The sequence below is a fragment of the Miniopterus schreibersii genome (genome assembly GCF_964146895.1).
Source record: "Miniopterus schreibersii genome assembly, chromosome: 2".
NCBI classification, from domain to species: Eukaryota; Metazoa; Chordata; class Mammalia; order Chiroptera; family Miniopteridae; genus Miniopterus; species Miniopterus schreibersii.
In genome coordinates, this window is record NC_138102.1 from 6,578,427 (window position 1) to 6,590,475 (window position 12,049).

The window sequence follows — 12,049 nt, forward strand, 5'->3', positions numbered from 1 at the left end:
CCTAGAATGCTCAAGTGTACTTCTTCTCACGTTAGTGTTACAAATCACATGATTGCTCTTAGGACCCCACCCCCGTCCACCACATTTAAATCCCGTTCTATTCTGACTTTGCTCTTGGCGCGCGTCCTTCATCAGGAACGAGGATCGGTGCGTGTTTGACGGGTGCGTTGTTGTTACAGTGGGTTAGTGAGTGCGTTCTACTTCACCACAATGGCAGACGAGAGGTTGTTACATGTTAGCATTGTGAAAAAAAGCATTGACAAACAGATGGCGAGGTGGAGAGGACATTTTTGGATTTTGTTGGCTGTTAAACTGAAGGAAGTTTGAACCTAAGGAACTCTAATAGATGGAAGAAAAGATTATCGCTCTGGGTAAGAGGGACAGTGGGGGGAAAAGACGGGGTAGGTAAGTCTTTCATGGGAGTCTTTCCTTTGGGTCAAGTCTGCAAGCAGACGATGTACCCTGACTAAGCAGGTCTCAGGGCAGGCTTATTCTGGGATGACAAAGACACAGAAAGAGCATGATCCCATCCAGAGGCCTCTAGAATGTACCCATACAACATCCTGCAGTCTTGTCTTCTCAGAAAAGGTTGTGTTGACTGGAAAAAACAGTCAGTGGTAACACACCCATTGGACGAGCTCTCATTCGCTCTTCTATGGGGAAAGAGAGGAAGGGTTTGGGAGAGGGACACTGCCAAAACTTTATGTGTCAATACCTAAATCTGCCTCATTTTTCAAACAAACCCATTCAGCGTCAGGCTGTGTCATAGGCCTACAATCAGTGCAAGGGGTAGAGCCCGTCCCCCACCTCTCTGGAGGTATCATTTGTTCTCATCTCTGGTTCACTTGCTTCTCTAAAGCCCTGCTCTGATTTACACAGATTGTTCTCAGAAACAGAAGATAATTTTTAAAAACTGGATCAAAGAGGCCATCTTACAGGGAAGCACTTGAGACAATAGATAATCCTGCAAATTGTTGCCACTTGAATAAATTTGCAGCATCAATCGTCTATTGACATGTGTCGGTCACCGTCTAAATCAGTCTATTATCTCTCAATGGAGGGGTCACTAACGATGTTCAGCAGAGGAGTGTTTCCATAGTGGCGTCTGAGAAGATTCACTTGGTATCATTGAATCTGGGGAGAGGCAAAAAGACCAACTTTAAACCTAGGGCAGCTGTGGGGGTGGGAAGATTGATATTTGGACAACATCATGAAGAGAAAGGGAAGAGTAGGGAATGTGGTATCTGTGAGGGGGAGAGAGAAAAAATGTCGTGTCAGGAGGAAGAGAGCATTTTTGACTGAGAATGGCTAGAGCTCAATCCCTGGGGCATTTGTCCATAATCCCGCTGCTTAGGAAACTTGAAAAGAGATTTTAAAGTATCCCACAAAGGCTAAAACAGCCAGTCTAGGCAAAAATGCAATCAAAATTAAAGACACAAATAGATAAACATCAGATCAGGGCATCCCATCAGTGAGCGAGCAGGAGGTGGCCGAGCGCCTGGGGCGGTTTGTCTTTTCCAGCCAGGGTCCTTTGTGAGGGGTCAGGGGCCTGGAAGAATGTGCTGTGTGATGAATTTGAAGCTGGAGGCTGAGGCCAGATGAGTGGAATGGAGAGCAGGAAGCTGATGCTCTCTCCAAATTCCCTGGAGCTTATTGCATTGTGAAGTCACGAAGCTTAATGAAAGAAAATGTACCCAAATGCAAAAGCTGGGCAGGGCTAGCTCACCACCGAGGCCCACACACTGAATAAAGCCACAGAGAACATGTCCACAGGCATCTGCTTGCTGGGAAGGCCCCTCTCGGTACCGGAGGTCCCAGTATGTCAGAGGACAGAGGTCATTTGCTGGGCATTGTGTTTCTAATTTTGTCCAGGTAAAGGAGGGTCACCTGGCACTTCTGAAAGTACCTGAAGGTCGCTCGTGACTCACACCCTTGTCCAGAGTCCCCTGGCAACTTGAATGTCTTCACCCATCTCGTTTTCATTTCTCTAACCTGTGGAAAAGTTGTCACTGATCCACACCGAAATGAAACGAAATAATGATGTACCGAATTTTTTTATGCAGTTTTACTTCTTTGAAAGAACTGTCTCTCCCCCTGAAGTTAGGTCCTTTCTGTCTGCTCTGTTTGCATGGACTTTCTTTATGACACGATGCAGGTAACAGGAGGTCCTTTTTAATTTAAAAACCTTACGTTGATCACTGATTTTTTTCCTGGCGTGTGAAATCGGCAAGTCCTTCACCTGTCCCCTCGCCCTGGGCTCCTTTAGCGCTGTCGCAGGCAGCCTCATGAAACCCTGCCATTTCCTTTACAACCTTCCTCAGCCCCACAGCCGCAGTGATGAAGCCGGACCAGGGCCTCCCTCCGCCGCAGGGGTGGGGAACCTTTTTTCTGTCAAGGGTCATTTGGCTATTTAAAACATCTTTCTTGGGCCATACAACGTTATCAACTTAAAAATTAGCTATGAAAAAAACTCCTAGATGTATTGAATTTCAAGTCCCACTTGCGGCTGCCTTGGCAGAGCCAGACCAAATACGGCCCGAGGGCCAGACATTCCCCACCCCTGCTCTACCCTGTAATGGACCCTGAGAGGACTCAGCTCCTGCTGGCCTCGTCCACCCCGACCTCACCACCCTTCCACACCCTCCACGCCCTCACCTTGCTGGGCTCCTGGCCGCCTCTGCCTGTCTGAATCCCGCGTCTACGTCAAGGCTCTGCTGAGGTCCCCAGTTTGAGGTGGCCCTTCCCTCGCTGCTCCAGCGTGGCCACACCTCTGTGCACTCCAGGCCCACATGGCACTCATTTTCAATAGGTCAGTTTTTACATGTGTGACTTCTGTCCCGTCCGACTCCTGATGCTCTGTGTGTCCACAGCACCCTCACCCTGGAAGCTGTTGAGAAGCTGTTAGGGGGCTGTCAGGCAGCAGCTCAGAGGCGTCACACCTGGCGGTGGCCTCGCCTCCCTTGCGTGTGAACTTGAGCCCCATCGGTGCCTTAACTTAGACGCAGCTGCTCCTCAGAAGGCAGAACTTCCAGGGCAAGACTGTGAAGCTGGGCCACAAAGATCCCAGCTCACCCCTGTGTCATTCTAAGTGCACCATGTGCAAGGTGGTTCTTAGTTCCCAGAGAGCCCGGGGCTGATACGTAGAGTCTTAGTGCCCAGCATCCTGTTCCATGCAGCAGGACATGGGGCGCATGGGGAGCCTGTGACGAGCAGAGGCGGAGGTCGGAGAGATGCTTTCTGCAGGAAAAGGGAGATGTTCCTACTTTATATTGAATGGAGCTAGAAAACATACACCAGCCAAAGGGCTGAAAGGGGGCAGGTGAGTGGCGGGGGGGGGAACGGGCGAGCAGAGTGCCGGCAGGTGGCATCGCCTGTGTAGGAAGCTGGAGCTCTCACTGTGAACCAAGCACCGGCTTACCCAAGGCTGACGGGCCAGGGGCCAGGTGTGGTCAGTCAGAGCCTGACCACGTCACCTCACCGCACCCTTTTCTGTTTCCGTCGGCAAAAGGCGGGGAGGGGAGAATGCGGCACTGAACTACCTCTTACACTGGAGCATTCAAAGGACGTTCATTTCTTTGAAACAGTAACGTTTCCACCTTATACTATGAAAAACACAATGAGATGCAAGAATGAGTCCAGGGTAAGATTGAGCTGTAGGCTGGTTTTATCAGTAATTCTGTGTAAATAAACCTGGGCGTGTTTGTTCTCTCCAGAGCAGTGATTTCTCCAAGAAAGCAACGACAGCCGCAGACCAGGCCCAGGCCCAGGCCCGGCCTCTTTCCTGGAAGCCTTCGTCTCAGGCGTGGGGGCTGGTGGGGAGGGGCCGGGTCGCTCTCATTCCAGCTCTGCCTTTCATGGGCCCAAACAATGATCGCACATAATGGCGCATTTTTTCCCTTCGTTTCTCCGTCGCTTGCTGCTTTCTTCTGAGGGCCTGTTTCTGCCGCTGGCTGAGCTGTGCGGCAGATTGTCAGCACGAGTCAGTCAAAGCCACGATCTGACTGATACTGTCCCCGCTGAATTAATGGGATCAGCTCGTCGGTGGGCCTGAACAGACACCGGCGGTTCTCTTACCTACATCTTCCTTCCTGCCTCCACTGTACTATCCCCTTGCTGAATCCCCTCTACTTCTATGAGCTAGAACCTTCTCCTTATTAACATATTTTTTAAAATGTTTTTATTGATTTTTTTAGAGAGAGAGGAAGGGAGAGAAATAGATTGGCTGCCTCCTGCACGACCCCTCCTGGGGATGGAGCCCACAACCTGGGCATGTGCCCTGACCGGGAATCAAACGGTCAACCTTTTGGTGCCCAGGACGATGCTTGGCCAACCGAGCCACACCAGCCAGGGCTCAACCACATTTTTCAAAGCTAATCTCTTACACTTTAAAAGCTCTCTGTCCTTTTATAACAAAATATAAGTACTTTTTTCTACCCCTTAACCCCTTGCTGCCCCATACTTATGTACTTATACCTATTATTAAGATACTGTCCACTTTTTTCTTCGCTGGGGACTTCTGTGTGTCACTGTTGCGATGGATGCTTTCTCTACTCGTCCGCATCGGGGCTTACATTAGGTAGAACTTGGTCCAGGTCTCCAATTCGCTTAGACCCTTTGTTAGTGAAGCAGCCTTAGTATTAATCTGAAATCTAATCTTTGGTATATTGTTGTCCCAAGGAAATTCCCAGTTTTTCATCTACAATTTGCATTTTTTCTTTCTTGAACCCACACTGTCATTTTAGAAATGTTCTTCGGCGCTACCACAAATGGAAAAGTCACCAGAAAATCAACTCTGTACCGAAAGGTTGTATGTGTAATGCATAGTTATGGTTATGGGACAGCTTTTTAAAATGTATCTTAACATTTAAGTTACAAGTTCCTCATATTATATGCTAAAAAAAAAGTATAATAAAGCAAATAATTGTTCTGTGTTAGTAACTACTACATCTCATTTCAGTCAACAATAAATGATCATTCAGAATACCTCCCATTCCTATAATGTCAGTGTGGACAAGGTAGACTCTCATTGTCCCAACCAACATTCTAGTCCCAGTTACCACTATAAAATATGTCAGTTACTGAGAAACCAGAAAGCCTTTCAAAGGCTTTATTTTATTAATGTGTTAAAGATGCCTCAAGATACTCAAAGAGTATGTTTAAATATTCAAATACGTACATGTGTGTATACATACTGTTTCACAAAGTTTTATATATATTTGTATTGTGCTGCCGTAAAGAGCAGTAGTTAGTAAAACTTTCTAAACTGATATAACAGCGAATTAAATCTACTTTGTGGAAAATAGGGAGGAATACTAAGGAATTTAATATCAGCAAACATGTTCCCTTTGAAACAGCAAATTAGATGTGCAGGCGGATTTTGGTCACACTTCAAAGACTAATCTGCTGAGATGGAGAGCTGTGCTGTTTACTCTCGCTCTCACCGGTGAGGCTCCTCTGTGTTAACCAGGCTTTGATTACTTCAAAGCATGTTTGAAGTCCTCAGTCTGCACAGCTCCTGCACAAAGACAAATACTCTTCCAAATTTGTGCGGCTGATGTTGCTGCTCGTTGTATTTGTAAGGAGAACCTTCTGTTTCCTATTTAACGCCGAGTCGATGCCTTTGTATTTAGCTACGACAGTGAAGGTCGTCTGACAAACGTCACGTTTCCTACGGGAGTGGTCACGAACCTCCACGGTGACATGGACAAGGCCATCACGGTGGACCTGGAGTCATCCAGCCGAGAAGAAGATGTCAGCATCACTTCCAACTTGTCCTCCATCGATTCTTTCTACACCATGGTTCAAGGTAAACACGAAAACATCTTAAACTGATCATTTTAAACTGGCAGTGGCACCCAAATAGGATATGGCAGCCTCGTTTTCTAAGATGGACCGGGACGGGGGAGGTGGTAAATATAAACCTCCAGAGATAGTGACTAAGCAGCCTGATGCCTACAGGTAATGTTTGAGTTATAGATGCGTACAGGGTGAACCAAAAACATACACACACTTTGAATGATTATAAAGTTGGTGTTGATTAACATAAACTTCATTTTCAACATTTAAAAGAACCTACAGAAATGAATATTTTTTTGGTCAATGCCTGTTTTCAAACTGGTGACCATTCTGGTCCAGGCGCTGCTGATAACACGAAGCAGTGGAAACGCAAACATCAAGAATCATTTCGTTCGGTGTTTGTGTGCCCTCAGTTCATCCACTGTTGCCAGTTTTGAACTGTAAACTTTATCTTTTATGTATCCCCATAAAAAAAGGTCTAGTAGCACTTTCGGATAAATTTTCTTTGTTCAAAGCTTAGCCTGGCTCCACCCAATACTTCACATCAGTAAAACTGAAAAGGAGGGAAAATTAAGTGAGTTATCAGCTGTTAAAGTGTGTGTACGTTTTTTGGGACACCCTATAACAAAATGTTAACCTGGAAACGGCGTCGTCTTCCATTCCCATTTAATAAAACGACTTAATTTCAACACTTCACGCGCATCATCAGACCTTTCTTCAGCCATCACCCAGTTGTCCCGAGCATGTGACCTTCACTGCCAGGGGGTCCCGTTGTTGGAGGCACAGCCCTTTCTGAATCTGTGTGATACGGTATCTGGACGCACCTGTAATGTGGTCACTGGGCATTTTATCCCAATTCCGAATACCCATTTATGTAGCGTCTGGACCCTGAGTGTCTTCACTCTGTGGGCACATATATCCAATGTCTCCATGACGGACCCTCCTGCCGTGTTCCTCTTTGAGACAATCCTGAAAAAGCCTGTTTCCAATGACAGTTGTAACTGTGTGGTCGTAGCTCTAAGATTAACTCCTAAATCTGAGTTAAACTTCTTGGACTCCTTTTTTTTCCACTGATTCTGCCAGGTAATCTCCACAGCCACCTAAAATTAGTATTGCTTGAAATCATTATTCTCCAAATGGTCCTGTTAGGCAAGTGTTTTGAATTGAAGCAGTAACCTGCCATATGAAAGTGGGTTTTGTACCAAATGTAAGATGACTCTCTTTTTTTAAAGTCAATATCAGGGGGAATATCACCTTATATTTTTGGTATACAAGGTATAGATAGTAAATCTTTATAAAAGTTCTTTGATAAAAGGTACAGAGGTGGGGGGTGGGGGGAAGCTTCTGGACATTGGAGGTGACACACCAGCCTCCAGAAAAGTGCATTCTTGGCTCTTTGCAAAACATTTACTGCACTTTCCTTGGAGGTTGAGCCTTCGTGTATTTCATCAGGCAAATGAGAAAAAGAAGTCTATTACAGTGGAGAAAGACTGTAAATTCTCCTAAAGTCTTCCTCTGAGAGCCAAACCCGGTACAGGGTGCAATGCCAGGAATCAGTCGTTTTACTGTTTTCTAAGAGGACATCATTAAGCGTTTTTATGTCCTTATGAATGGAGTGCTGGCGACATGTTAGAAATTTGTGTCACTTTTAACTGCATAGCTGGCCGGGTGTGTAATCCCCATCTATAGTTCACGTTCTCTGCGTCTGGTTCTGCAGATCAGCTGAGGAACAGCTACCAGATTGGCTACGATGGCTCCCTGAGAATCATCTACGCCAGCGGCCTCGACTCGCACTACCAGACAGAGCCACACGTGCTGGCCGGGACAGCGAATCCCACCGTCGCCAAGAGAAACATGACTCTTCCTGGTGAAAATGGCCAAAACCTGGTGGAATGGAGATTCCGAAAAGAGCAGGCCCAAGGGAAAGTCAACGTCTTTGGCCGAAAGCTAAGGGTGAGTGAGTGTCGGAGAGCAGGCGGTGGCCGCCGGTCCTCCGTGTCGTGTGGATGGCTGTCCACAAGGGCAGGCCTGGGACTCAGCTCCAGCTCCTCCCTCTGCTGCTGCGCTCGGTGAGCACCTTGCCCCTGGGTGCGACCCTTAGCCAACAGTCAAGCCATCCGAGCATTCAACATAAAAGCCGCTATATGAGAGAAGGTTTTTCTCAGTCTTTCCAAGATTAAAAATAATCTCTCCCTGGAATTAGAAAATTGCAGGTAGCATAATCTCAAATAGCCCAGATGTCAATTGGTTCTTATTTTATTAATGTTATCTTTAAAATCTTAGATTTTTCCTTCACCCACTCAGGACATTGGCTTCCTAACGTGGGAATGGAGTTAATTAAGAATTGGCTGAGCCCTGGATGGCATGGCTCAGTGGTGAGAGCGTCGGCCTGGGCACCGGAGGGTTACAGGTTCGATTCCTGGTCAAGGGCACTTACCTGGGTTGCAGGTCCCATCCTGGGCCCCCCAAGTCAGGGCACCTGTAGGAGGCAACCAGTCGATGGGTCTCTCTCACATTGGTGTTTCTCTCTCTCTCCTTCTTTCTCTCTTTTTTTTAAAATATACATTTATTGATTTCGGAGAGAGGGAGAGAGAGAAACATCAATGATGAGAATCATTGATCAGCTGCCTAGCCCACAACCTGGGCATGTGCCCTGACCGGGAATCGAACCCCGATCGCCTGGATCCTAGGTCAACGCTCAACGGCTGGGCCTCTCCTCCTTTCTCACTCTTTCCCCGCCACCCTCCTCCCTTCCACTCTCTCTATTGAAAGAGGTGGGCTGGCCATGGAAAGGTGGATTATGTCTTTAAAGTGCAGTTTGGTCACATAAGAGAGTATCGACGTCAGAACCTAACCGCTGCCTCCTCACTATTGATTTATACTATTTTCAGGAGAAATGTAATGATATTTCTGATTATGCTGGTGGACTTGGTCTTTGCATGATGTTCTCTGCATCACCTGGTGAGGTGTTCTTTCCCTCCACATCGTGAGGCACATACAGCTCGGAAGCAAGCTGTGATTGATGCCACCTATTTGGTACTTAATCTAAGACAACATAGATTAAATACTACAACACGGGTTACAAGAAAACCACCTTCGGACCACTGTAAGCGGAACCTGATTCATTCTTTCCATTAGTAAACAGATTTTAGTTTATCAGATAACTAGGTAACTATTCCTAAAATTTCTTTCCTTGCAATTAAACAAAAGTACTTAAAATCAAGGAGAGGGAACAAAATACAGAGCACACCATTAATGTTTTCTGCACCAAAAAAAATGGTTAAATTTTTATTATAACAGTCCAAAATTATTTACCTTAGCAAACGTTCGGGGTAAAAAAAAAAAAAAGTTACTACAATACTGTCTCTATTTCCAAGAAATGGAAGTGGAAAAAGAATCGGTAGATCACATACATACTGTATGCACCTTACGGGTTATGTCCTGATTCCACTCAGGTGCAAGGCAGGTGTTCGGGACTCTGATCCACGGTCTTCTGGAGCCAGTGTCATATGCTCCATCCTCACCCATACCCAGGCTGTGCAAGCAGGATGCCTGAGGCCCAGCCCCACGGATCAGGAGGCAGGCAGGAGCTGGGGAGGCTGGGGAGACGTCAGTTCGGTGAGAGAAGAAGGAAAAGCAGAACCCTAGGAGGAACAGGAAGGATTAGGGTTGGAGGGAAAGTGATGGGCAGGAAACAGGCTCGGACGTGTTCCAGGTCACTGTGCTGGGGTCTCGGGCTGTTGCTGCCTTTCCTTCCGCTGACCCTGGGACTCAGTAGCTGCCTGCACCCCTCTCTGCTTCTCCCCAGAACCCCCCCTTCCTTGGGCCACTGCAAACCAGAAGCCAGTGCAAGGCCTTATCCTGTTGAGCTCTCCCTAAAGCAGGCACAGTGTGCACGTGGTCTGGGTCACGGGGCTCACTGCATCAGATATGCAAAGACACCGCGTACATGCATGCTCCCCATAGACACAGCCTCAACCTGCAATTCAGAAACTACGGGTTCTAGATCGGGCTCCACTTTTTACTAGCAATTAACCTTCAGGGAAAATCCTAACATCCGTAAACTTCATTTTCCCTCTCTAGATCGTGATGTCTGCCTCACGGGCTGAGGAATATATTAACCTGGACACTAGCTTATGATATAGGCATGATAGAGCTGTATTGTGGATAAATGAAATTCACCCTCCCCTGCCTGTTTCCCACCATTGCACAGAATCACCTGAGACAATGGGAAGGTACTTTGAAAACAAAAGGCCCAATTGTGAATTCCTAACCCAAACCCAGACGCCGGGCATTTAGACACACGCAGAAGAGGGATGGGAAGGAGCTGTCATGGTCATTGGTTAGGAAAATGCCGAAAGAGGGAAGAAAAGAGCAATAACGTTGCCCAGAAACTTACAGTAGAACATGTTGACCACTGTTCTTTGTGATGATTTTTGTCTTATCTTTTATATATAAGAGTGTGTGTGTGTGTGTGTGTAACGCTTTTTTAGACATAAAAAGAAATTTGGAAGAATAGAGGAAGAGGGGAAATCTGATCTTCAGTCACTTGTTCTCTGTCTGATTCTAAATGAAGAAAATCCCTCTCTTTGGGGAGGAAGAGACTGGTGCTCACAGGCCTGGTGTTTGTTTCCTTCAAAACAGCAAGACCACAACGCAAGGCCGCAGCGACACATTTCAGAAAACGCACTGTTTAAAGTGGCCTGTGCGGTCGCCCTGGAGGGAGATTCCCCGCCGGTGTGCGTGGCTGCCCTCGGAGACAATGCCGGCTTCACAGGGAAGGGTTTCTTACTTTCGAGATAAGATTGGATGTGCCAGCTCCGACTGCTAATTTCATTCCTCGGTGGATTCCGAGAGAGGAATTCTAAGGAGAAAGCGATGATGGGAAAACCTGGTCTCAGGACTGAACCTGGAGCCTGCAAAACAGGGGAGAGAGGAGACAGGAGACCTGCGGCCACCACGGCACCTGGATCAGCACAAAAGCCACCCGCCCGCATCCCATCCTTTCCTGAGACGGAGGATGCCTCCTCTCTCACCTCCCGTTATTTCCTAGCAGGAAGTTCTTTTTGTTTTCAAGTTATTTGACCTCATTGTAGGGATGTGCCTGACACGGGATGGCCACTCAAATATTTATTCAATGAATGAAGGAACAAGGAGAAGCCAAGCATATGATGTGGGTCATTTATTTCATCGCATCTAGCTCTCCAAGAGAGGGGTTGTGTGCATAGCTCATCCTTGCAAATGTTTGACCGCTGTAAACAACCCTAACGCCGGATGTGAGAAAAAGAAATTATATAAGACACTCGCCACATGAAAGCGTTTTCTGTGAAACAATGCTGCTAAGGGGAGTGGGGGTGGATACAGTAGCAAGTAACCAGCAAATGAAATCGTGACAGAGATGTGGGAAACAATAGCAGAATGAAGATAAGACAGTTCCTTCACTTACCCATTTGTAGTTAAATTTGTTTTAAAAAGACACGTAATAGTTGCTGGTCTTTATATTATAATGTTTAGTAAACAGTCCTCATTTCCGTCAGGGGTGGACTCTGGAACCAGCCTCTAATCCATTACCAAAAAAATGTGTGCCATTCTAATAATAAAATTCATCTTCTGAACATGCCCAGAATTCAGATGCTTAGAGGAAAAAAATAGTCAATTACTTTAAAAAGAAATCCTCAAGATTTGCCAGCCAAGTGTGTGTAAAGGCAGACCTGAGCATGACGGCCTGTTGAAACCTCACTATGCCGGTCACGGTCGTGCGGTGCCGTTTCTCACTTTAATCTGAGTGCCACAGACCAGAGCAGTTGGCACGCGCTGACGTGTGGAGACACAGAGCCGTCTGCAGCCCAGTCCTGTTCCAACAGGGACACGGGGAGTCCTGGTGCTGTCGCCGAGCATGCTGGGTAAGGAGCGGCCCGCCCTCCCGCCGCTGGGTCACGTTCCCAATACATGATTACGATCCGGTGGTGCTCTGTGTCTTAAACATTAAAGACGCTGTTTCAGTGTCTTTGTGCCTTAGTTTCTCGAGCATTCCATGGGGCAAACGATGCTCCCCTTCCGGTGTCAAAGGCCCGCTGTGATTAATCACAGTCGTGCAGGACACAATCTTGGGGGGGGGGGGGGGGTCCGCGCTTCCTTGAAAGAAACGCAGTATGCACATCACAAAGGAATTCAGGGTGATCGCTCAGCCAGACCCAACGTGTGGGTTCGCTTCTTTGTAGCTGTAGGTAGAGCAATGATCTGATGTCAGGGG

The 12,049-nt window shown here is 47.0% G+C and overlaps 1 protein-coding gene across 6 annotated transcripts in view; it reads left to right on the forward strand.

The window, feature by feature from the left end:
- The window catches only part of TENM3 (teneurin transmembrane protein 3), a 613,031-nt gene that overhangs the window by 585,598 nt on the left and 15,384 nt on the right, over window positions 1-12,049 (forward strand). For all 6 annotated transcript variants that reach the window (XM_081130530.1, XM_081130532.1, XM_081130534.1 and 3 more), the window contains 2 exons: window positions 5,631-5,806; window positions 7,514-7,749. In XM_081130530.1, coding sequence (XP_080986656.1) covers window positions 5,631-5,806; window positions 7,514-7,749 — 412 coding nt within the window. The remainder of the gene's footprint in view (window positions 1-5,630; window positions 5,807-7,513; window positions 7,750-12,049) is intronic.